Raw genomic sequence first — 26,296 nt, 5'->3', positions numbered from 1 at the left:
GGCTGAAGGGCCTATTCCCATACTGTACTGTTCTCTGCTCTAGACCTTGATCAGCCAGAGGTATCTAATCAATGCTGCTACTTGGGAAGAGTGGGTTAGCATATGATGAGCGTTTGACAGCACTGGGCCTCTAATTGCTAGAGTTTAGAAGGTTGAGGGGAGGACCTCAGTAAAACTTACAGCAGAATAAAAGGCATAAATAGATGTGGATAGGATGCTTCTACTGGTGGGAGAGTCTAGGACCAAAGGTCAAAGCCACAGAATTAAAGGGCACTCTTTTAGAAAGGAGGTGAGGAGGAACTTCTTTAGTCAGAGGGTAGTTAATCTGTGGAACATTGCCAGAGAGAGCTGTGGAGGCCAAGTCAGTGGATATTTTTAAGGCAGAAATCGACAAATTCTTGATTAGAACGGGTGTCAAGGGTGATGGGGGGGAAGGCAGGAAAATGGGATTAGGAGGCAGAGATCAGCCATGATTGAATGGTGGAGTAGACTCGATGGGCCGAATGGCCTAATTTTACTCCTATAATTTGTGAAAACTTGTGTGAACTTGCCTTGGACCAAGTCCAGCTCTGTCGGGTCTCCCTCAGCGAGTATTCCAATGCTCCTCGCTCTCCGGCCGCTCAGAACGTGCTCGACTCGAAACAGGAGGCTGTCCAGTGTCGTTCCGCAGTGCTCGTACACAACAGGCATCACATCAATCCTCACACAGTCCAGGGCCATCTGTACAGAGAACAGCACCTCCAATCTCCACATGGTTGAAAGAAATCCCTCCCCAAATCCAAGGACGAGACTGAGGTGGGGATCTCACTCCTTTGTGTCAGAAGGGTCAGAGTTCCAGTCCTACCCAAGACAATGAGTGCAGGATTGCAGGGACAGATTGCTGGTGGTGGGGTTGAGATAAAGCGAAACCTCATCTGCCTGGGTGGACTGCGATGGTAGGCACAAAATGCTGGAGTAACTCGGTGAGTCGGGCAGCATCTCTGAAGAAAAGGAATACGTGACGTTTTGGGTCAAGACCCGACCCAAACATCACCTATTCCTTTTCTCCAGAGATGCTGCCTGACCCGCTGAGTTAGCCCAGCATTTTGTGTCTATCTTCGGTGTAAACCAGCATCTGCAGTCCCTTCCTACATCTTTAGACTGTGATGGGATAATTTAGAACGAGATGTCAGATTTTCTCCATCACCAGTACAGAGGGGTGGGTGGTAGTTGGTGGCTAACTGTGAATCCTTGAATCATAGATGGAATCAGTGTGGAAACAGACCCTCTGTCCCACCAAATCCATGCCAACCATCAACAGCACATTTACACAAATCCTACATTAATCAATGGAGACACAAGTGACTGTGGATGCTGGAATCCTGAACAAAAAGCGAACAGCTGGAGGAACTCAGAGGCTCAGACAGCATCAGTGGAGGTAATGGATAGATTCCCTTGGGTTAGAACCTTCCTTCATACTCTCTCCACTCCAAAGAGGTACAGGTTTGCAGGTCGATTGGTTTCAGTAAAATTGTAAATCATCCCTAGTGTGTAGGATAGTGCTAGTGCACGGACTCGGTGGGCCAAAGAGTCTGTTCCCACACGCTAAAGTCTCTGTCTTTGAAGTATCTCTAAAGTCTACGGTCTAAAGGGTGAAGTTGCATAAGACTGCTCCCCCTCTGTGATTCCTCTGGGTTTCATACATGAATCCCATATTGCACATTCCAGATAGCAACTATCCTTGGTGCAAAGACTTACTCCTGAGAACCCCTTTTAAAACTCCTTCCTCTCATCTTTAAACAATGCCCTCCTGTTTCCGAATACCCGATTCAATGGGAAATTCATATTATCCACCCTCTCTAAGCCTCTCACAATCTTAAACACCCCTCAGCCCCTCCTTTGCTCCATGGAAAACATAGAATTGGGCAGCAAAGAAACAGGCTGAAAACACCGCTCTCCATGCAAAGTAATTTGCCTGCACTTCTTTAAACTTTCCCTCTCTCACTTAAAAGCTACGCCCGCTAGTATTTGACATTTTCATTCTGGGCAAAAGAGACAATCTACATCTCTGTGCCTCTCATCGTCTTAGAAACTTCTCTCAGGTCACCCCTCCGCCTCCTTTGCTTCAGGGAGGACAAGCCCAGTCTGTCTAATCTCTCCCCATGTGAAGCTCTTCAATCATCATAGGGAAACTCCTCTGCACTCTCTACAATGCCACCACATTATGCCTATAATGTGGCAATCAACTGCGCACAATACTCCGAACCAATGTTTTGTAAAATTGTGACGTAATTCCTACACTCTCTACGCCTCGACCTATGAAGGCAAGCATGTCTTATGCCACCATTCTATCCATTCTGTTTTTCCGAGTCAAATCTCAAGATTATATCCATTCAACAATCGTCGGGCAGATCGTCTCCTATCCCCAGCCCCCCAGCATACAGCCCACTCGTGCCACCTCACCACTGCCACTGGGGTAGATCGTCGGGCAGATCGTCTCCTATCCCCAGCCCCCCAGCATACAGCCCACTCGTGCCGCCTCACCACTGCCACTGGGGTAGGGGACGGCAGGAGCCTACCTCCCACGCCGGAATCCTGGACGAAATGAGAAGCACCCGCGGGTGGTTGGAGCCGCCCTCCTCTTGCACGGCAGCATTGGTCTGGGGCAAGGTGGGGTAGGGACCGCCCCCCGTGAGGTTCTTCCTGCAAATAGTAGAGAAAATTAGAATAAATCCAGACAAACTCAGGAGGTATGGAGATGGGGAGAGGTTGAGGGGGAAGGATCAGAGACGGGATTGGGGAGCAAGGTTTCATTCTTTGAATTTCAAGGTCTGAAGGTCTCTTTATAGCTTCATGTGGAACTCAGTGACATTGAGGCACCATGGAGAACTGGCCCCCATCCTGACTAAACAATGTTTCAAATCAACAAGCATTGGTAGTTGGCTGAGGCCCACGTACAGTAAATCCGCGATCCCCACAGGGTTGTCAACTCGGGTGGGTCACTGGACACCTGATACCTCCACCTGCCTTTCCACAGTGAGAGCAGGGATGTTGATATTGACCATGTCATCCAGAATAATTCCTCTGCTCTTCTTCGAAACAGGCCCTTGGGAATTAATTTACAAACTTTGACTGCTCAGATGCTTTTTTCAAACTTTCTGCAGATTTTACTGTCTCTCTGCTGGTTTTCACCAGATGTTTCACTCTACGCAGATGTTTTCCTCCACAGATGTTTCTTTCACTCTCTCGGCTGATGTTTCTTTCACTGTCTGCTGATGTTTCTGTCTCTGCAGATGTTGACTGACAAAATGCTGAAAATTTTGAGCATTTTATGTTTTAGTTTGGACAAAAGAAGGCTTTTACATGATTAGATAACATTACCAATTTTGTCTTAGCAGAATATTTTCTTCTTCTCCAATATTGTTGCTATCAGCCACAAACGTTCAAAGAAACATTATAAACATTTTTTAATAATCCAATTACTTTTTGCAAAGAAACCCATATAATTTACAGGAAAAATGTGTAAACTTGATGCAGATAGCACTGGAGTTCAGGGCCAAACCCAGATGGAATTAAAAGTAACACTAGCAAGTTTGCAGATGACACAAAGCTGGGTGGCAGTGTGAACTGCGAAGAGGATGTTAGGAGGTTGCAGGGTGACTTGGACAGGTTGAGTGAGTGGGCAGATGCATGGCAGATGCTGTATAATGTGGATAAATGTAAGGTTATCCACTTTGGCGGCAAAAATAAGGAGGCAGATTATTATCTCAAAGGTGTCAGATTAGGTAAAGGGGGAGTGCAACGAGACCTGGGTGTCCTTGTACACCAGTCACTGAAAGTAAGCGTGCAGGTACAGCAGGCAGTGAAGAAAGCTAATGGCATGTTGGCCTTCATAACGAGAGGATTTCAGTACAGAAGCAAAGAAATCTTTCTGCAGTTGTATAGGGCCCTGGTGAGACCACGTCTGGAGTATTGTGTGCAGTTTTGGTCTCCTAATTTGAGGAAGGACGTCCTTGCTATTGAGGCAGTGCAGCATAGGTTCACAAGGTTAATCCCTGGGATAGAGGGACTGTCATATGAGGAAAGATTGGAAAGACTGGGCTTGTATTCACTGGCGTTTAGAAGGATGACAGAGGATCTTGTAGAGACGTATAAAATCATAAAAGGACTAGACAAGCTCGAAGCAGGAGAAATGTTCCCAATGTTGGGGGAGTCCAGAACCAGGGGACACAGTCAAAGAATAAAGGGGAGGTCATTTAAAACTGAGGTGAGAAGAAACTTTTTCACCCAGAGAGTTGTGAATTTGTGGAATTCTCTGCCACAGAAGGCAGTGGAGGCAAATTCACTGGATGAATTTAAAAGAGAGTTAGATAGAGCTCTTAGGGGCTAGTGGAATCAGGAGATATGGGGAGAAGGTAGGCACAGGTTGCTGATTGTAGATGATCAGCCATGATCACAATGAATGGCGGTGCTGGCCCGAAGGGCTAAATGGCCTCCTCCTGCACCTATTTTCTATGTTTCTCCGGTGCAGTGGGGCAGCAGCTCTATCAGCTACGCCAATGGGGAACCCTCATTTTAAACCCGAGGCTTGCTAGCTAGGTAAAATAACATGGATGGAGCACCCTCTTAAAGTGACGCACTGCAAAGCACATCTTACAGTGTGGGAGAGGTCAATATTCTCAGAGCTTCATCACTGACCCAGTCCCCAGTGTTCTCAATGATTCCAACATGCGCTGCTTCTCCAGAACTGGGCCGCACGAGACGAAGGACGGGGCCGCTTCACTTAGCAAGTGGGAGAGGGGGACACCGGCATGGGTTTGATCATCCTGCAATAAGTCAACACAAAACAGATTGTCAGTTACTTCAACAGTGCAAATGGAAATATCAATACAGAAAAGAATGAGGTGATTTACTCTTGCCAAAAGAGGGAGAGAGGCTACAAAGAGTTAGTGGCTCAGTGCTACGACATCTGCAGGAATAGAGGGACTTGGATATTCACGTCCATTTTTTCATCGAGAGAGTGGACAAGTCAAGTTTATTGTTATGTACAAGGTACAGGTACAGTGAAAATGTTGCTTGCAGCAGCATCACAAGCCCAACACACAAAACAAACATTTTTCATGCATTACACATACATTTCTATAAAACGGTGAAAGGACAAAGACTGTGCAAAGAACAAGACATTAGTGCATAAATAGACTGACTGTTCGTAATCAAGTCCATGGCAGTGCATGAATCAGTAGTGTTCCGTGCAAAAGGTGGTGAACACTCCCCAGAACTTCACGGGTACTGACCTCCCCACCATCGAAGGGATTTAGAGGAGTCGCTGCCTCAAAAAGGCAGCCAGTATCATCAAAGACCCACACCACCCTGGCCACACTCTCATTTCACACTTGCCATCTCCTGAAGAAGATATAGGAGCCTCAAAACTGTACCATCCAATTTCTGGAACAGCTTCTCCCCTACTGACCATGAGGCTATTAAACACCAATCTCCAAATAAGCTCTGAATTACATAGACTTGAGCGTATTGGTTTTGTCTTTTTGCACTATTATTGTTTGTTTATTTGTTTTATGTGTCTGTCTGTATGCACGCATGTGCGTGTGTATACACAGATTTTTTTTCCGTTTATTACATTGTTTACAGAGGACCATGTTTACAGATTCTGTCGTGCTGCTGCAAATCAGAATTCCATTGTTCCACTCACTTATCCTGGGAAGAAAGACTTTAGCTATTCATCCTATCTATGTCCCTCATGATTTTATAAACATCTGCAAACATCCCTCGGCCTTCTTCACTTTAGGGAAAATAGTCCCACTGAACTAGTCTCTCCTTATAGCAGTGGTAGAGTTGTTGCCTTACAGTGCCAAAGGCCCGGGTTCGATCCTGATGACGGGTGCTGTCTGTACAGTCGGTACATTTTCCCTGTGACTACATGGGCTTTCTTCGAGTGCTCCAGTTTCCTCCCACATTCCAAAGATTTGCAGGTTTGCAGGTTCATTGGCTCCTGTAAATTGTCCCTCGTGTGTAGGACATAGAACTAGTGTGTGTGTGTGTGTGATTACTGGTCAGCACAGACTCGGTGGGCCAAAGGACTGTTTCCACACTGTATCGCTAATCTAAACTAAACTAAATAAGTCTCCAGTTTTGGCAATATTTGGCAACATTTGAATCTTTTCAGCACCCTCTCCTGCTTAACTACATCTTCTTATAGCAATGGAGACCATAACTGCATACAATATTTCAAGTGCAGTCTTACCAATGTCCCATACGTTTGCAGCATGATATCTCAATTCTTGGTCTCAGTGCCATGTCTGAGAAAGGGCCTTTAAGCTGAAAATGTACTAACCGCTGGTGGGTGACAGCCGGAGTATGGCATTCAGTCTGGTCACCACACCTGAGGTACAGGAATGAGGATGTACCAGGAGGTGGGGTTTTAATTGTAAGGTTAGATTGAAGGAGGAGGAGTCTGAGGGTAGATTTAGTGGAGTGGGTTTACATGAGGTTTAGTTTAGTTTAGTTTAGAGACACAGTGCAGAATCATGCACACAGAGTCCGCACCGACCAACGATTCCCGCACATTAACACTATCCTACACACACAATTAACACTTATACCAAGCCAATTAATCTACAAACCTGTACGTCTTTGGAGTGCGGGAGGAAACCGAAGATCTCGGAGAAAACCCACACATCCACGGGGAGAACGTACAAACTCCTTTATCAAGGGTGCCACAGTGTTGCAGCTGCTCCACAACTTCAACCATTCTGGCTTGCTCCTGACTGCCGTTGCTGTCTGTGTGGAGTTTGCAAGTTCTGCCTCTGACAACGTAGGCTTCCCCCGGATGTTCGAGTTTCCTCCCACATTCCAATCAGCCGCTGTAAACTGTCCCCAGGTATAGGTGAATGGTGTATGTGATGTGTTGCGAATAGGAAATGGGGAAAGTGAGTGTGGGAATGGGATTGTTCCATGGATCAGCACATACACAACGGGCTGAGTGGTCTCATTCTATGTCCTGGGGATAGGGAAAGGTTCTGAAGCATTACCATCGGACCCAGCGACATGCCGCTCACTCTGGGCTGCTCCAAGCTTGTGAAGATCAGACTGCGACGTGGTCGTGTGTTGAACCAGTGGGCATTCCACTTCCCACTCAGCCAGGGCGGTCGGGAGCACAGCAATTCCTCTGGGGTTTAATAGATGCAGTGGTTTAGTTAGAAACATAGAAAAATAGGTGCAGGAGTAGGCCATTCGGCCTTTCGAGCCAGCACCGCCATTCAATATGATCATAGCTGATCATCTAAAATCAGTACCCTATTCCTGCTTTTTCCCCCCATATCCCTTGATTCCTTTCGTTTAGAGATGCGGAAACAGACTTCGGCCCACTGAGTCACTCGGGGCAATTTACACTTATACCGAGCCAAATAACCTACAAATCTGTACGTCTTTGGAGTGTGGGAGGAAACCAGAGCACCCGGAGAAAACCCATGCAGGTCACAGGAGAACATACCGACCATACCGACCGTACAGATAGCAACCGTAGTCAGGATTGAACCCGGGTCTCTGGCGCTGTAAGGCAGCAACTCTGCCATGGCGCAACTGTGCAGCCCATGCACAAGAATGCATGAGACGCCATGAGCTTTCAACCACTAAATCAACAGCAACTTCCATTTGTGTAAAACACTTTGGTGTTGAGTAATCAGTGAACCACATGAGGAGATACTCAGATAGGTGACCAGTGGCTTGGTTTTAAAGGGGCGGCAGAGTGGTACAGCTGGTTGACCTGCTGCCTCATAGCACCAGAAACCCGCGTTTTACCCAATCTCGGGAGCTGCTTGTGCGGAGTCTGCTCGATCTCCCAGTGACTACATTGGTTTCTTCCAGGTGCTTCAGTTTCCTCCAATAAGACATGCGAGTTTGTAGGTTAGTTAGACTCTGTAAATTGCCCTTTGTGTGTAGACAATAGACAATAGACAATAGGTGTAGGAGTAGGCCATTCAGCCCTTCGAGCCAGCACCGCCATTCAATGCGATCATGGCTGATCACTCTCAATCAGTACCCCATTCCTGCCTTCTCCCCATACCCCCTCACTCCGCTATCCTTAAGAGCTCTATCCAGCTCTCTCTTGAAAGCATCCAACGAACTGGCCTCCACTGCCTTCTGAGGCAGAGAATTCCACACCTTCACCACTCTCTGACTGAAAAAGTTCTTCCTCATCTCCGTTCTAAATGGCCTACCCCTTATTCTTAAACTGTGGCCCCTTGTTCTGGACTCCCCCAACATTGGGAACATGTTTCCTGCCTCTAATGTGTCCAATCCCCTAATTATCTTATATGTTTCAATAAGATGCCCCCTCATCCTTCTAAAGTATTCACAATCATCTAATCATGTAAGTATTGGATGAGAAAATGAGGGAACATAGAACGAGCGTGAACGGGTGATCAATGGTCCTTGTGGACTCGGTGGGCCAAAGGGCCTGTTTCCAGGCTATATCTCCAAACTGTAACAAAAACTAAAAGGAGGGAGAGTGGCCTCAACTTCCTACTTTCTACACAATCCTTACACCCTGCAATTCCCTTGAAGTGCTCAGTGATTGAACCGGGTAGAGAATTCCAAAGATTTGAATTCTTGGAGTGAAAAAAATTCTCTTCATCACAGTCTTAATGTCCAATTCCTTGTGCTATGACAACGACACCTAGTTTTAGTATCTACTCCTTTTAATGATTTCAGAAAGAACCTGGATAGACATATGATGGAGAGAAGTTTCAAGTCACAGGGGTAAAGTGTGGGAATAGGATGTACGGAGGCACAACAGACTGCAGATGCTGGAAGCTGCACCAGATGGAGGAATTCAATGGAGATAGATGCAATAAGCTGGAGTAACTCAGCGGGACAGGCAGCATCTGTGGATAGAAGGAATGGGTGACATTTTGGGTCGAGAACCTTCCTCCGACAGAGTCAGAGGAGAGGGACACGTTAGAGGCAGGAAACATGTTCCCAATGCTGGGGGAGTCCAGAACCAGGGGCCACAGTTTAAGAATAAGGGGTAGGCCATTTAGAACGGAGATAAGGAAAACCCTTTTCAGTCAGAAAGTTGTAAATCTGTGGAATTATCTGCCTCAGAAGGCAGTGGAGGCCAATTCTCTGGGTGCTTTCAAGAGAGAGCTAGATAGAGCTCTTAAAGATAGCGGAGTCAGGGGGTATGGGGAGAAGGCAGGAACGGGGTACTGATTGTGAATGATCAGCCATGGTCACATTGAATGGTGGTGCTGGCTCAAAGGGCCAAATGGTGTACTCCTGCACCTATTGTCTGTTGAAACACAGATTGGGAGGTGTAAGGTGTGAAAACGAGACATCAAAGGGGATGCAGGTAAAGGGAAATGTAGAATAGATCATTGTTAGTTCGGAGAAGATGAGAATGAATCATACAGGGATAAAATTTAATTAGGGGGACAGATCATGCAGCATCGTGAAGGAAAATGGACAGTCAATGTTTCAGGTCAAGATCCACATCTAGATTGAAAGAGTAGAAGGAAAGTAGCTAATCTAAAGCGGTCGGTGGAAAGGGTGTGACAGGTGAGGAAGGATAGATTTACAGATATGATTCAGGTGGGGAGGGAAGGGAGGAAGCTGGGAGGTGATAAGTGGAGAAGAAAAGGCTACAGGTTCTGGAATCAGATAGGAAGGGAAGGCAAAGAGTGGAACTGAATGAGGAGGGGTGGTAGCACATAGGAGTAGAGGGAGAGGAGGGATGAGCAGTAGAGGGAAGAGCCAGGGTAGATAGAAGGAGAGAAAAAAGGAACAGAGGAGATATGGGTTATCTAAAATTGGAGAATTCAGTGTTCATGTAGTTGGATTTGCAGGTAGCAGTTCTACACACTGCACCACTGTGCCATTTTATTTCTGATATTCTTATGCTTTTAACAGCCTTGCAATAAAGGCCACAACAAAGTACATTTCTGAAGAAGGGTCCTGACCAGAAACATCACATCACCTACCCTTTTTCTCCAGAAATGCTGCCTGACCCGTTGAGTTACTCCAGCATTTTCTATCTTTGATATAAGCCAGCATCTGCAGTTCCTTCCTATCACACCAGTGCATTTCTTCACATTGAGGGTAATGGAAGTAGACCAAAGTGAGGATCACCATTGGGCTTCAGTTGTCCTTACTTTTCCGTCGGGTCAGTCGCTCCTGGATCTGTCGCCTCAGCCACCTCTCGTTCCGTCTCTCCTCTCTCTCCTCCGTGACCTCTTTGGGTTCGGCGATGACACTGTACACCTTGGCTGCCTCCCCTGGCGTGAGGCAGTCCAGGCTGCGGGCGCAGGCAACGTAGTGCCGTTTCCACGCCCCGTACTCGTACGCCGTCGGGCTGTAAGGCAGGAACCACCCCTGCTTCACACACTTGGGCATCCACAGGCAGTCCTGGTGGTGAGACACTGAATCACATTGCAGCTCACTGGGGGAGAGCATGTCAAGGCCAAGGGCACAGGCGAATGCACCGTTTGGGGAGCGAGGAAGTGGGCATCTCCAAAGAGAAGATGGACCCAGGGGCGGAGTGAGTGAGGCCGAGGAGGAACTGACACTGGTGAGGACTGGAGGCCTGGGGCAGATCAGGCACGATCACATTGAAAGGTGGGGCTGACTTGAGGGGCCTGGTGGCAGAAGCCGAACATGTTCCCAATGTTGGGGGAGTCCAGAACAAGGGGCCACAGTTTAAGAATAAGGGGTAGGCCATTTAGAACTGAGATGAGGAAAAACTTTTTCAGTCAGAGAGTTGTGAATCTGTGGAATTCTCCGCCTCAGAAGGCAGTGGAGGCCAATTCTCTGAATGCATTCAAGAGAGAGCTAGATAGAGCTCTTAAGGATAGCGGAGTCAGGGGGTATGGGGAGAAGGCAGGAATGGGGTACTGATTGAGAATGATCAGCCATGATCACATTGAATAGTGGTGCTGGCTCGAAGGGCCGAATGGCCTCCTCCTGCACCTATTGTCTATTGTCTAAGCCTACTCCTATTTGCCTGCGTTCTTGTGATAGAAACCCCAAAGGTGAACAATTGTGTGGAATGAAGAGCACAGAAAAGGTCAAAGGGAACCGTTTAGAGTTATCTCCAACCAACAGGTTTGTGCCTTAATCTTATGTCCGTGTTTGATCTTATGGTCACTTCAATGTGGATGAGGCGAGAGTGGAGAGAGGGTGGTAGAGAAATTGGGAGAGAGCATGAGAAAGAAAAGAAGAGTGTTACTTGCCCAGAATGTGCGCAGGGATGGTTCACCAGACAGATTCCAGGGAGGGGTGCATGAGGAGGGATTAGGTCAACTAGCTTTGCATATGCAAGAGCTCAGAACATGTTGAACTGGGCAGACAGAATGGATATGAGGAGAGTCTTTCTCCAGGCTGGGAGGGGAGAGAGGGATGTGGGAAGGTTGGAACAAGGAACCACAGTCTCAGGTTACAGGGGTAGAGATTTAGGACTGAGATCATAGAATCATGGAAACATACAGCCCAGTAATGCAGACTGCGAGGCCTATCAATGCCAATCCCATTTGCCTGCATTAGGTCCACATCCCTCTACTCTTTTTCATTCCCACTACTTGTCCAAGCACATTTTAAATATTCCAATTGTATCTGCCTCTACCATCTCCTCTGGAGCTCATTCCAGATAACCACCATCCTCTGTGTGGAAAAACGTGCCCCTCTTATCCCTTTTAATCTTCTCCACTCTCACCTTAAACCTTGTTTCCATTGATTGTGGACTCCCTTAATCTGGGTAAAAAGATTCCGACTATTTATCCTGCTAAGTGCATTGCGTGGCCTTGGTGAAGCAACTCCTCAGAAAGATGGCAGCCGAGAGGGCGGCACTCCCTCCACCGCGCTGTTGTGTCGGCTTACATTCCTGCACTCAAGCCCCTGGACCTGCCCAACCCAACATGTCCCATCTCTCCTCATAACTGAAACACTCCAGCCCAGGCAACATCCTGGTGAATCTCCCTTGAGGCCTGTTTTATATAATCCCATCCTTCCTCATAGAGCCATAAGAGAGGTAGGTACCTTGCAGCCCATCGTGTCCATGCTGACCATCAATCACTCATCTACACTAAACCTATTTGATTCTCCCCATATTCCCATCAACTACCACCCCCCCCCCCCCCCCCCCCCCACCCCCAAAGTCTACCACTCCCACTTGGAGCAATTTATAGAGACCAATTAACATGCCAACCTGCACGTCTCTGGGAAGCAGGAGGAAACCGGAGCACCCGGTGGAAACCCATATTTGCCACAGGGAGAATGTGTAAACTCTACTCAGAGATCACCCAAGGTCAGGATTGAACCTGGGCTTCAGGAGCTGTGACAGCAGCTCTACTAGCTGTGCCACCATGCTACACTTGATGACTTGTCTACCCGTCCTAGTACCGAGTGACCAGCCATGTTCACAATCACCGATTGGTAAAAACCTTACTACATGCCAGGGGGAAAAAAAAACTCTGAAAACTTGGATATGGAGTAACTGGAATGGCAGACCTGTTCCATCAGGAATCTCCAGTGCCAATTGACTTGAGAGGATGAGGACAGAAGCCTGGGACTCAGGAACGAGAGGATGTATAGTGACAGGAAGCGTGGCAGGACGGTGGTGAAGTCCAGCTTGTCCATCGGCACAGTCTCTGTGAACCAATCCCGGGTAAACCTGAAATAAAAACAGGAAATGCTGGAAAACATTCAGCGGTTCAGGAAGTCCCTGTAGAGAAAAAAGCAGGGTTAATGTATCAGGTCGATGACCTCTCATTCAAGGTGTATAATATAAGAACATAACTGCAGATGCTGGTACAAATCGAAGATATTTATTCACAAAATGCTGGAGTAACTCAGCAGGTCAGGCAGCATCTCAGGAGAGAAGGAATGGGTGACATTTCGGGTCGAGACCCTTCTTCAGACTGGTGTCAGGGGGGCGGGACAAAGGAAGGATATAGGTGGAGACAGGAAGATAGAGGGGGATCTGGGAAGGGGGAGGGGAAGAGAAGGACAGAGGATCTATCTAAAGTTGGAGAAGTCGATGTTCATACCACTGGGCTGCAAGCTGCCCAGGAAAATATGAGCTGCTGTTCCTCCAATTTCCGGTGGGCCTGTAAGCACCTCATTGCTTCTCAATCAACAGAGACACGAATGTGATAGCAGTGCAGGAACATTCATAAGAGCATGAGGCCACTCAGCCCCTCGGGTATAGTGCGCCATTGAAGTTTAGTTTAGTTTAATAGGATAGACAGCATCTCTAGATAGAAGGAATGGGTGACGTTTCAGGTCGAGACCCTTCTTCGGACCTGAAATGTCACCCATTTCTTCTATCTAGAGATGCTGCTTGTCCCGCAGAGTTACTCCAGCATTTTGTGTCTATCTTCGATGTAAACCAGCATTTGCAGTTCCTTCCTACACATTTAGTTTAGTCTAGAGATACAGAGCAGAAGCAGGACCTTCGTCCCACTGAGTCCGTGCAGACAGGAGATCCCCATTCTATCTTACTATCGCACTATCTTACACACTATGAATAATTTACAATTTTTACCAAAGCCAATTAACCTACGAACTTGTATTCTTTTGTGTGTGGGCAGGAGGAAACCGGAGCACCCAGAGGAAACCCATATTTGTGTGGGCACCCAGAGAAAACCAATGTGGTCTCGGGGAGAATGTGCAAACTCCATACAGACAGCACCCATAGTCAGGATTGAACCCAGGTCTCTGGCGCTGTAAAGCAGCAACTCTACCGCTGCACCACCCTGCTGCCCAAGTTGATCGCGATTGATTAGACGTTCAACGATATACTATTTCTTTCACCATACCAATTGTTGCTGCAAAAAAAAATGTTAAAATGATATTTATGTCATTCAAATAGAAATGATGCAGAAAAGAGTCACAAAGATGTTACAGGAATTAGAGGGCTTGAATTATAAGGAGAGAGTGGATCGGCTGGGTCTGTTTGCCCTGGAGCAAAGGAGATAAGGGGTGACCATATCGCAGTTTATAAAATGATGAGGTGTATAGAAAAGGTGAATAGTCTCAGTCCTTTTCCTAGGGTAGAGGAATCTAAACTAGAGAGCATATTTTTAAGGTAAGAGGAGAAAAATTTAAAAGGGGACTTGAGGGGTAGCTTTTGCACATTGAGGGTATGGGTATACGGATGAGTTGTCAGAGGAAGTGGTACAATTACAACATTTAAAGACATTAGAACGTACATGGCTAGGAAATGTTTGGACAAGTATGGGCCAAACTCAGGCAAGTGAACTGCTCTGAAAGGCAAGTTGGATGGCGTGGACGATTTGGGCTGAAGGGCCTATTTCATGCTATATGACTCGGAATCTATAATAGCGAGAGGCAGAGTGACACAATGAGTAGAGCCACTGCCTCACAACTCTAACGACCTTGGTTTAATCCTGCCCTGGGTGCTGTCTGCACGGAGTGAGCACGTTCTCCCTGTGAACATAGGTTCCTGGTGGTTCAGTCTCTTCCCACATCCTAAAGATGTGCTGCTTGGCAGGTTACTTGGACACTGTCAGCTTCTCCTAGTGCATAGATGAGTGGCAGAAGAATCAGTAGGAGCTGATGGGCCTGTGAGAAAGATTGGGCAACACGGTAGTAAGTTGTGGAAATAGACTGATGGGGCCTAGACTCGATGGACTGAATGGCCCCCTACTATGTCAAAAGACAATAAGAGAATTTCATATCAATCTATCCAAGCTGACCATCAGTGGAGCACATAGTTTAAGGGTGTGGTCGCATAGAGCTACTTTACTGAACGTGGAGCCAAGGATGAGTTCACGTCCAATCATACACTGAGGAATTTAAATTCAGTCCATTAAATAAATTGGGAATTAAAATGTCAGCAATAGTAATAATGGACATTAAATTATCCGTTTGCTGCAAGATCTAGCTGGTTCATAGGCAAAGTAATCTGTTGGCTGTGTGAATACCTGGTTTACTAGGCTGAAAATCCATCTATTGCTTTAGATGATCAGCCATGAACATAATGAATGGCAGTGCTGGCTCGAAGGGCCAAATGGCCTACTCCTGCATCTATTTTTCTATGTTTCTATGTTTAGTGACCTTCTTCTCACTGCCACCATTGGGCAAGAGGTACAGAAGTCCCACACCACCAAGTTCAGGAACAGCTGCTTCTCTACAACAATGCTGGAGTCAATTAAAAAAGAATGAAGATGCTGGGGTCAATTATAAAAGAAGAAATTGCGGAACATTTGGATAGCAGTAACAGGATCGTTCCGAGTCAGCATGGATTTATGAAGAGGAAATCATGCTTGACTAATCTTCTGGAATTTTTTGAGGATGTAACTAGGAAAATGGACAAGGGAGAGCCAGTGGATGAAGTGTACCTGGACTTTCAGAAAGCCTTCGATAAGGTCCCACATAGGAGATTAGTGGGCAAAATTAGAGCATATAGTATTGGGGGTAGGGTACTGACATGCATAGAAAATTGGTTGGCAGACAGGAAAGAAAGAGTACGGATAAATGGGTCCTTTTCAGAATGGCAGGCAGTGACTAGTGGGGTAACGCAGGACTCGGTGCTGGGACCGCAGCTATTTACAATATACATTAATGACTTAGATGAAGGGATTAAAAGTAACATTAGCAAATTTGCAGATGACACAAAGCTGGGTGGCAGTGTGAAGTGTGAGGAGAACGCTATGAGGATGCAGGGTGACTTGGACAGGTTGTGTGAGTGGGCAGATGCAAGGCAGATGCAGTTCAATATGGATAAATGTGAGGTTATCTAGTTTGGTGGTAAAACCAGAATGGCAGATTATTATCTGTATGGTGTCAAGTTAGGAAAAGGAGACGTACAACGAGATCTGGGTGTCCTAGTTCATCAGTCACTGAAGGTAAGCATGCAGGTACAGCAGGCAGTGAAGAAAGCTAATGGAGTGTTGGCCTTCATACCAAGAGGAGTTGAGTATAAGAGCAAAGAGGTCCTTCTGCAGTTGTACAGCGTCCTAGTGAGACCGCACCTGGAGTATTGTGTGCAGTTTTGGTCTCCAAATTTGAAGAAGGACATTCTTACTATTGAGGTAGTGCAGCGTGGTGAAATAAACCCGGCAAAGCAAAATACTCAAGTTAGAAGTCACACCGTTATTGTGACTTTCACACAACCATCAAAATGCAACCTCCAATTGTTTCGTTAAGACTTACTTGAGCTGTGATTTGCTGCAGCGCATTAAAATACTGTGTATAAACAATTTCCTCTGCTTGTCAGTCCACAGATCAAACCAATGACCTACAAGCGTCACTCTCTCATCAAATAGCTGCAAGAGAAGAATGTAGTTAATCCATGGAGGCCAGTCAGTGTTCCCCAGGTCCAGAGAGCAGCGCAGTGGCATAGGGCACCAGTAGGGGGAGCATGCAGCATGGTGCTGCAAACTGCTGGCAGACCAGCAGGAGGAACCCACACCTTACATCTGGAGAAGATAGACGTCACCTATCCATGTTCTCCAGAGATGCTGCCTGACCCACCAAGTTACAGTGCGCTTTACATTTACACAGTGGGAATCTTTCGTCACTTGCCCAGGAAGTAAAATGACAGAGGATTTGGCTCCCGATGCCAGGACACAGAAGTTTTTGGAAGCCCGCATGGATCCGATGAACTAAATGTCCTCCTTAACAAACACGGTAAACCTCCAATAATCTGGCACACTCAGGACTATGGTCTGGTTGATCTTTCACTCGTCCATTAATATCCCAACACACTTTGATTTCATTTTTTAGATGGTGCACAGTATGATACTCAATTGTACCGTGAACCTGGTATATTTAGTAAAATATTTAGTGCAATATATTGATTATAATTTCAGCTTCAACACCATAATCCCAACCAAACATCTCCAAACTCCTGGACGTAAGACTCGGAACCCCTCTCTGCAACTAGTCCTTGACTTCCTGACCCATAGACAATAACTAGTAAAAACAGGTGACAAAATATCTCCACGATAATTCCCAACACCCAGATCCCATAAGGACACATTCTCTGCCCCTTACTATTCTCCCTGTTCACTCATGATTGCAGGGCCAAATTCTTCTCTAATTCCATTTACAAGTTTGCAGATGACGCCACAGTAGTGTGACGGATCTCAAACAATAACCTGACGGAGAACAGGAAGGAGACCACAGCATGGTGTCAAGCCAACAATGTCTCCCTCAAAATAAGCAAAACAAAAGAGTTTGTCATCGGCTTGAGGGAGCAGGGTGGAGCATACAGCCCAGTCTGTATCAATGGTGCTGAAGTGGGGATGGTCGAGAGCCTCAAGTTCCTAGCTGTAACTATCACCAACAAATTGTCCTGGTCTAAACATAGTAACACTATGTACTATGCACTACTTACTCAGAATACAGAGGAAATTTGGCATGTCTCCAATACTCTAGACGATTTTCACGGATAGAAGGAATCTTATCTTGATGCATCACAGTCTGGTGTGGCAATTGCTCTGCCCAAGACTGAAAGGAACGGTGGATAGTTGTGGACACAGGCCAGTCCATCACACAGACCAGCCTCCATCCCAATAACTCCATCTACATTTCACGTGACCCTTCAGGAAAGCAGCCAACATAATCAAGCTCCATTCACACCCCAGTCTTTCTCTCTTCTCCCCTCTCTTGTCGGGCAGAAAATATTAAAGTCTGCAAGCACATGTCACCATATTCAAGAATATTTTCTTCCCCACTGTTATCAGACTCTTGAACAGGCTCTCTAATATGCTCGGGATATATTCCTGATTTCTTCATTGTGGCACTTGTTTGGCTGCACCTCCTCTGCAGCTGCAACACAATATTCTGTTTATGTTCTCTTTTGTACTACCTGATGTGCTCATGAATGGTATCACCAGCCTGAATAGTACGCAAAGTGGGTCAGACATCATCTCGGGAGAAAAAGAATGGGTTACATTTTAGGGTTGGAACCTTATTCAGACAGAAAATGAATTACAACAGTCAGATAACAGATTACACAGTAAGAAAATGATATTCAGCCTAATACCACTCCCCACCCTTTCCCCACTTGCCCTGTAATTTCTATGTTATTCCCCTTTCTCATCCACTTCCTGCACACTAGGAGCAATTTACTGAGGCCAATTAACCTACAGAACCTGCACCTTTTTGGGACACGAGGGGAAACCAGAGCAGCCGGAAGAAACCCACAGTCAAAGGGAGAATGTACAAACTCCTTACAGGCAGTACTCAAGGCAAACTCCACACAGGCAGCATCCTCATACTGACAATGCAGCAATCCCTCAATTCTGTACCGGTGTCAGAAATGGAAGGTGGATGAAAGTTGCCTTATAGATGAAGCAAGTTTGATAAATGTTAGAAACCAAAGTTCTAAAAAAACACCTGAAGGGAAATGGGAGAGTAAACTATAAAGAGGGTAAGGGAAAAACAAAATTATTTTTCGTTTATTAGCTCTGATAACTAGTGATAAACTTAGGACAATGCTTATTGCTAATTGTTTGCATGAACGGCCAGCTACAATTCACCTGCTGGTTGGCAGCCTTGTGTATTATGGGTGTCCATGCGCTGAATCTGGCGTGCTGGCTGATGATGGTTTGCTTTGGGATGGACATTCTAGCCAGTGGCTCAGAGTCTCGGGAGCACCGTGCTGGACTCTCCAGCTGCCAGTGTTTGAGGCCACGTTGTACGGACATAGAGCTGGTGAACACTGCTGCCACCTTCTGCGACGGCAAGGTTTCCATTGCAAGCCCAACCCTCTGTCGCACCTCAAGGTCCTGTGTTCAACTGTGCTTGCCCTGCAAGAAAATTGTCATTGTTACTTTTAGTTGTCAAGAGACCAGTAAGAGGCTAAAAGTACACTGCCAAGGTTAACAACTTCACTCCCCCACTAATAGGGGGAATAGTTACCGGAGGGTTAGTACAAACTCAGTGAGCCAAAGGGGCTGTTCCTGTGCTGTATCTCCCTATGATTCTTACCAGATTGGCTCAAATTTACTTGTAAGTGCAGCTAGTTGAGCTGCTGCCTCATAGCACCATAGACCCATGTTCAATCCTGATCTCGTGCTGTGTGTGTGGAGTTTGCACGTTCTCCTTGTAATAGCATGGGATTCCTCTGAAAGATTTGTTGATTGAAAGGTTAATTGGCCCTAGTATTTAAATGAGTGCTAAATCTGTCAGATGTTAGCAGGAAAATTTAAAAAAACGATATAAAAGAGAAAATAATAAAAATAGGAACATGGATAGGAAAAGTTTAAAGGGATATGAGTCAAATACGAACAAATAGGACTAGCTTAAATTGGCAAATTGGCTGGCTTGTATGTATTGGGCTGTGGGGCCTGTTTCCATTCTGCATGACTCCTTGACTGTACAAAAAGGAATGCAGGATTAGTGTGAATGGGTGTTTGATGATCTATGTGGGCCAAAGGGCCTCTTTCCATGCTATATGTCTCTATGGGTTTCAGACACTCTATCTCACCCCACACAAGGAGTGATACAAGAGCTAGTCTGGTTTAAGGCGCTTCAAGGATTTGAGAAGTAGTGGAAAGAACCTCTGATGGAAATTCTGCAGGATAAGGGAAATGAGTGTTTACAAAGTACTTCCCAAAAAAGAAGTCATGTTCTGCACATCCCTCTCCTTAAATGTTTGATGCTGGGAGGGTAGGTGAAGGGGGTGGGGGGTACAATTGGAAACCTTAGAACAGAGACTGACAGTTTTTTGTTACTGAAGGGTAAAGAGGGAGCAGGCAGTGCACAAGATCATTCTGAGAATGATCAGCCATGATCACATTGAATGGCGGAGCTGGCTCGAAGGGCCGAATGGCATCTTCCTGCACCTATTGTCTATAAGAGTACATAGGTCCATCTCCTATCCCTGTACAGTTGGTTGTTCACTCCTGGTGCATTTGAGGGAATTTGTCAGCTCGCTTTCTCCTTCAGATCCCTTCTTGAAGGTGTTTGAGGAGGAAAGCCTCTTGATGCATCTTAACACATTGATGCATTAAAAAATCTGGTTAATCACTTCATTAAATATAGAAAAGAGTGTGTTGGCTTGTGAGACAATCCTGATGTATCTGGTGCAATGCACCAGTTGATTAGTAAAGGTGTCATTGATTAGTAGAGGTGTCACGGGTTATGGGAAGAAGGCATGAGAATGGGGTTGAGAAAGATAGATCAGCTATGATTGAATGGCGAAGTAGACCAGGTGGCTGAATGGCCTAATTCTGCTCCGAGAACCTATGTATGCTGCTCAGCTTATTAACACCCACTGTCCTTTTAGTACTTACAAGACAGGAGACAAGAAGAAACTGGATATCATTTTATAACGGCGATTTCCACACATATTTTTGTAACATAAAGGTGTTTGAGGCTCATTCACTCACAACACAACTCAAAATAAATAAGAACAGTGCAAAGAATTTGCTTTGTGCTCCCCGCCCACTCTATCTTCTATTACAGGGACTTTTCTCTCTCCTTCTCTCACTGCACCTCTCCTGTTCTCATTCTGTTCATCATGTCATTGAAAGCTCCCAGAAGAATCTTAGCTCCCTTAACAGACTGAAGCAGAAAACCAAAGCCAAGTATGATTTCTTACCTTTCCTTCTGAACCTGCGCTCCACCACTGTTTAAGCTGCGTGTGCATGCACAAGTATCATAGCCATGGCAACAAGGTACACATGAAACTCAATTTGGCTGGTGTTTCCGCAGGTGAAGTTCCTCAGCAGACACTTGCATTCAACTTTCCTCTTTACTTCAGAAATGACCACCTCTCCACAAAATAAAGACAAAGAAATAAACACTGCAATTTATTTTCACTTTTTCTGACTTGAGAGTTTTGCCCAAGAAGATTCACTCCTGATGCTTGAACACAAAGTTATCACTGATACACCAGTGCCTGGCCCCCTTCCCTATGAGATGTATGGTAGCGAGCTTACTGACTGCTTGCATTACAGCCTGGTTCAGCAACTTAAATGCCCAAGAACGAAGGACACATTACCCAGCCTATCTTGTGTATTAACCTACCCACCATCATAGAGATCTACAAGAAGCACTGCCTCAAGAAGGCAGGTAATATCATCAGAGGCTCATAAAACTTTGGCCACACTCATCTTATTTGCTATCATCGGTAAGAAGGTCCAAGAGCCCAAGAACTGTGACCTCCATGTTCAGGCTCTTGAACCACACTGCACAGCCCTAATCAGAACCCAATCTCACCACTGAACTACTGTGGACTTTGCATAATGTTGCACTATGTACTTGGGCTAGTATTATTATGGTCTGATTACCTAGTATAAATGGTGATCTATTGTGAGTCACCGATAATAGCAGTAAGATGATAATGTGGCCAGTTTTATGAGTCTTTGATGATATTAGCTGCCTGATAATTTATTATACCTAGTTTAACTGATAATTTAAAGTGGCAACACAAGTAGATCGAATGGTAAAGAAAGCATGTGGTTTGCTTGCTTTCACAGGTTTCGGCACTGAATACAAGTCAGAAAGTCATGATGCAGCTTTATAGGATTTTGGTTATGCTGCATTTGGAGTATTGCTTGCTGTTCCATTTGTCCCATTACAGAAAGGAGATGGTGGCATTGGAAAGGATGCAGAGGAGTTTTACAAGAATGATGCCTGGAATATGGGGTAATAACTACAGGGAGAGGCTGGGACAGACTTGGATTGTTTTCTCTGGAAGGCCAGATGTTGCAGGGAGACCTGATAGATAGGGTAGACAGTCAGATTTTTTTCCCAGGATGGAAAAAAAATAAAACACTAGAGGGCATAGCTTTAAGGTTAGAGGGGCAAATGTTTAAAAGGAGATGCGTGGAGCAACTTTAAAAAATATATATCATTACAGAGGTGGTGAGGGCTTGGAACACAGTGCCAGGGTGATGGTAGAGGCAGATACGATAGTGGCATTTAAGAGACTTTTGGATAAGCACATCCATATGCAGGGAATGGAGGGATATGGATTAGGTGCAGGTAGATAAGAGATGTCATTCTGATTGGCACAGACATTGTGGGTTGAAGGGCCTGTTTTGTACTGTATTGCCTATGATATAAATGCTATTATCCCTCTATCATTACCAATGATGATATTGTTAGTGCTTGATATTACTGTGTACACAATGGCAGCTACAACATTGCAGAATTAATCAAATTCTTATGAGAGAAGAGAATGGTGCAGCATATCAGCATAATGGATACCCTTACCTGGTAGTGATGAGCAGTGAAATAAATATGAATTCAGTATAACAATCACATTATTGTCCTGCATTATGGTGAGTGGGTGCAAAACCAGTCGAAAAGGGTGTAAGTCAGTGGACTAAATCAGTATTCTACAGGCTTAAAACAAGATGGGAGGCAGTCACAACGTCAGAGTGGAGACGGGACTGTGGGAACTCTGTGGAGGTTTACTCTACACCGTCATTCATAATATTCACAAATTGCAACAGCACAGAAACAGGCCATTTGGCCTAGCAATTCCTTGCTGTATTTCTGCTCCACACAAGCCTCCTTCCCCCAAATCATTAGACATAAACTTTTATTCCTTTCTCTCCGTTTATCTAGCTTTGCTTTTCTCATCATCTCTCTGCTCCCTATAACATATCTTAGACCAAATACTTCCCACAATATCTGCCTACATGGGTTGATAATAAATTACAGTACTGTCCAATTAAACTTCTGTCTGTGGATGGTTCTAGGTGTTATGTGAACAAGCTGTTCTTTGATATCCTCCAACTGGGTGCAGTAATTAAAGTGAAGATTCAGTCTGTGAACTGGGGAAAAGGATCAGAGAACCAAAATAAGGGGAACAAACTCAAAAGAGACAGTCAGATAATATTTTGATTTTATTAGGAGCACAGAGATAAAGAGAGTGCACACCAATACTCAGCAGAGGCAGTGCTGCATGCATTTAACGACAGTCTCTGTTTGTCCTTCATTCAGCAAACCATGAAAACTTCTACCCACCATGAGAAGCAGGGTTGGGAGTATATATGATTAACAGCAGAATAATTATCAGTAGTGTAATTAAAAATCGCTATTCTGGCTTTTGGCTTGAAGGGACAGAATCTCTCACTGGCCTGTGCGAATACTGGATAAAAAGCCAAGGTGCCAGGCGACATTGTTCCCAACTTCAGAGGGACTGGTTTTAATCAGATAACCCACTCCCTGCTGAAGAGAATTAAAACTGGTACACAATACAAAATGGCAGCACACGTGAAAGTTAATGCACAAGATCAGTGAAGACTGCTGTACACAGAAAATCACATTCACTCTTTTATAGTCTAAGCAATGTGTTGAATTGGAGTCTTCTGCAATTGCACTGATATGAATTGTAAACACAAGAACATTGCCAGTAATGTGCAATAAAGCTTGGATTAAACTGCGACACCCACATAAAAGCCCAACATCCTCCCCCACCCTACTCCACCCTGTCCCATCTCCACCCCCTTAACCTGACTAATAAAGTGCTGTGATATCACAGAGAGGGACAGGACATGTGTAGCGGGCTGGGAATCTCCCTAGCAGCAATAGGATTCATACAGTTGGTTCAACAAGCACTGGCAAACAATGCACCAGCTCGCTCAGGGCAGCACGCTCCTGCACCCCCACCTGCAGAAAGTGAGATAAAACAGAAAGCTTGGGAAATGCTCCCTTCCCTCACCTCCACACGGATCACTGATCCAGGTGGTTTTCTGTTGAGCAGATACAAACCAGATGAAGCACCCATGATTCACTGGTTGCTGTCACTTCAATTCGGGATGTCAGGATTTCAAATCCGGTTTTTTTCAGCACTCTTTCCCCAGATTCATTGTATTAAAATTGCAGTCATCAACATAAGCTATGGACCGATAATTAATACAGTTAAATACTTGGTCTGCTAATTGTGGTGGAGATCAGGGAACTAGTTCAACTGGATCATCCTGCAACCAGTAGCTCAATTGTCATAGGATCAGAATGTTCTTTCTTTCCCCTTTCCATGCAGGTCCCAGCCTGCCTCTCTTGAGACACTGAATCATACAACAGCGCCCTCTCCAGACAGGAACTCCGAAGCCACCGATTATGACCACAGAGTAAGCAGGAAAGCCCATGTTTCCCTGGCCAGAGACCCCTTGCTACACCCATCCTCCTACCCTTTAGACAAGGGATTCAGGGCAGAAACAGACCCTTCGGCCCATCGAGTCCGCGGCAAACAGCGATCAACCCGTACACTAGTACTATGCTACACACGAGGGACATTTTACAATTTCACCAAAGCCAATAAGTCTTTGGAGTGTGGGAGGAAACTGGAGCACCCGGAGAAAATACATACTAGGGTCAGGGAGAACACATTAACAGTGGCCGTAGTCAGGATCAAACCTAGGTCTCTGGCACTGGAAGACAGCAATACTACTGGCTGCACCACTGTGCCGATAAAGCAGCAACCCTGCAGGCCATCTTAAGGTAGTGACTCGTAGGAGAAACAAGATGCTGGAATCTTGAGCAACAAACAAGCTGCTGGGGGAACTCAGCAGGTTGAGAAGCATCCATAGAGGGAGGAGGAGAGGAAGGAATTGGTGACGTTTGGGGTCCTTTCAGCCCCACATATGCGGATTGACCTACTGAGTTCCTCCAGCAGATTGTTTATTGGCCATGACTCTTCGCCTGACTACCATCACCTGATGTGAGCAGGGCATGTGGGCTCAACAATCACCTTGGGACCAATGGACGTGTAGCACTGAGGAACCTCCTGAGGTTAGGTGATGGGAGCAAAGAGCATTGTACAAAATCAGAAGAAAGTAAGAAAATATTATCACCTTCATCCTCAGCGAGAACCAAATTTCCACTAATGGCAAAATAAAAGATGCAAATTGTGTTAAGAACCTGACCCGTGACGTGCTGAGAGCAAGCTGGCAGAACGTGGTCTGATTACAACCACTTGCTCGGTACCCCAGCAGTACTAGGCCCTTTCATACAACGAACAAGTAACATCATGAAAGGCAGCTGATTGTTGGACCATTGGTTCATCCTATTCCTCTGAGACCGGCAGCGGTGGTGAGCAGAGTCGTGATGACCAGTTAGCAGTTAGTTGTGGGTACTGCTCTGATCTTCACGGCAGAGCCTCTTGGAAACTCCAGCGAGAAGCAGTGCAAGGGCAAGAGAACAATGTCTATAATAAGAACACCCCACACCACTACTTTATCAAGTACAATTGTCAATTGGTATTTCAGTGATGCCGAAAATGTAGACTTCCCTTCCTTCCTCAGGAGGTGGATGCTCTCGGGACATCTTGATTATCAGCCAGGTTCAGTTTCTGACTGGTATACATGGTGGATTAAGGGTGAATAACAAATGGCTCAAGCAGTTCATACTCTGTCCTTGCCTGAACTTCTATCTAATGATGCTAACATGTTGCATCACCTGAGGGGAGGACAACTGGAGCAAGGGAACAGGGCAGTCCTGCTCTCAGGCCTGTTCTGTCATTTGCTACTGATGTGAACTTCCACGAGTCACAAGAGTAGAAGCAACAGGAGGCTCCGATGCCTGGAAATGTTATTTTATTCTTTTGTGGAATATGGGAACAGTCACAAGGGCATCACTCATCGGCGATCCTCAATTTCCCACAGAATTGAGTGGCATTTTAATTGGCTGTTTAGTTAGCCACAGGCTGGAGTTAAAGCCAAAACAGATAAAGATATTAATGATGTAGGAAGGAACTGCAGATGTTGGTTTACACCAAAGATATAGACGCAAAATGCTGGAGTAACTTAGCGGGTCAGGCAGCATCTCTGGAGAAAAGGAATAGGTTGCAGATGCTGGTTTACACAGAAGATAGGCACAAAATGCTGGAGTAACTCAGTCCGAAGAGGGTTCGCTACCCAAACCTTCACCTATTCCTTTTCTCCAGAGATGCTGCCTGACCCGCTGAGTTACACCAGCATTTTGCATCTATCAAAGATCATTTTGAATGAGATGTCTTTCACTTCATAGAAATCCCTTTAATTAATTGTATTTGGTGTGGTGGGATCCAAACTCATGCCACTAGATCCTTAGTCCAGGCTTCTCTATTCCAGCAACAACATTGCTGTGTTACTGTAACCCTGGCACATTAAAGGCTTACTTTCTCAGTCAAAGTAGTGATCCACACGGCTGAGCAACAGAAACCAACTCATGCAACAAAGTTTTATCCAGCTCTGCCAGTCTAACAGTGATGCAAAGGGTGGGCCTGGGACAAGAACAGCTAGCTTGACCGGAGATAGAATCGAGCTGTCATATAATGGAGGGAAAAGAACTATATAAAGCCAAATTAAAATACATTGATATCATAGGAAGGAATCCTTAG

At 45.6% G+C, this 26,296-nt stretch overlaps 2 protein-coding genes across 2 annotated transcripts in view; both read right to left on the bottom strand.

Moving 5' to 3' along the window:
- ect2l (epithelial cell transforming 2 like) overlaps nucleotides 1–18,713 on the bottom strand; it is a 44,830-nt gene extending 26,117 nt beyond the window's left edge. The window contains exons 1-8 of the mRNA XM_078405978.1: nucleotides 18,498–18,713; nucleotides 16,165–16,277; nucleotides 12,496–12,658; nucleotides 10,146–10,398; nucleotides 7,026–7,162; nucleotides 4,678–4,805; nucleotides 2,559–2,682; nucleotides 552–720 (exon numbers count right to left, since the gene is read on the bottom strand). Coding sequence (XP_078262104.1) covers nucleotides 552–720; nucleotides 2,559–2,682; nucleotides 4,678–4,805; nucleotides 7,026–7,162; nucleotides 10,146–10,398; nucleotides 12,496–12,658; nucleotides 16,165–16,277; nucleotides 18,498–18,713 — 1,303 coding nt within the window. The remainder of the gene's footprint in view (nucleotides 1–551; nucleotides 721–2,558; nucleotides 2,683–4,677; nucleotides 4,806–7,025; nucleotides 7,163–10,145; nucleotides 10,399–12,495; nucleotides 12,659–16,164; nucleotides 16,278–18,497) is intronic.
- Nucleotides 18,714–22,805: 4,092 nt separating this feature from the next.
- The window catches only part of ccdc28a (coiled-coil domain containing 28A), a 28,707-nt gene continuing 25,216 nt past the window's right edge, over nucleotides 22,806–26,296 (bottom strand). Inside the window, exon 6 of the mRNA XM_078405444.1 lies at nucleotides 22,806–25,271. Within this exon, the coding sequence (XP_078261570.1) occupies nucleotides 25,217–25,271 (55 nt within the window). The 3' untranslated portion in view covers nucleotides 22,806–25,216. The remainder of the gene's footprint in view (nucleotides 25,272–26,296) is intronic.

The sequence above is a fragment of the Rhinoraja longicauda genome, chromosome 9 (genome assembly GCF_053455715.1).
Source record: "Rhinoraja longicauda isolate Sanriku21f chromosome 9, sRhiLon1.1, whole genome shotgun sequence".
NCBI classification, from domain to species: Eukaryota; Metazoa; Chordata; class Chondrichthyes; order Rajiformes; family Arhynchobatidae; genus Rhinoraja; species Rhinoraja longicauda.
The sequence above is the reverse complement of the archived record's forward strand: the minus strand, read 5'-3'. Positions and strand labels throughout refer to the sequence as shown.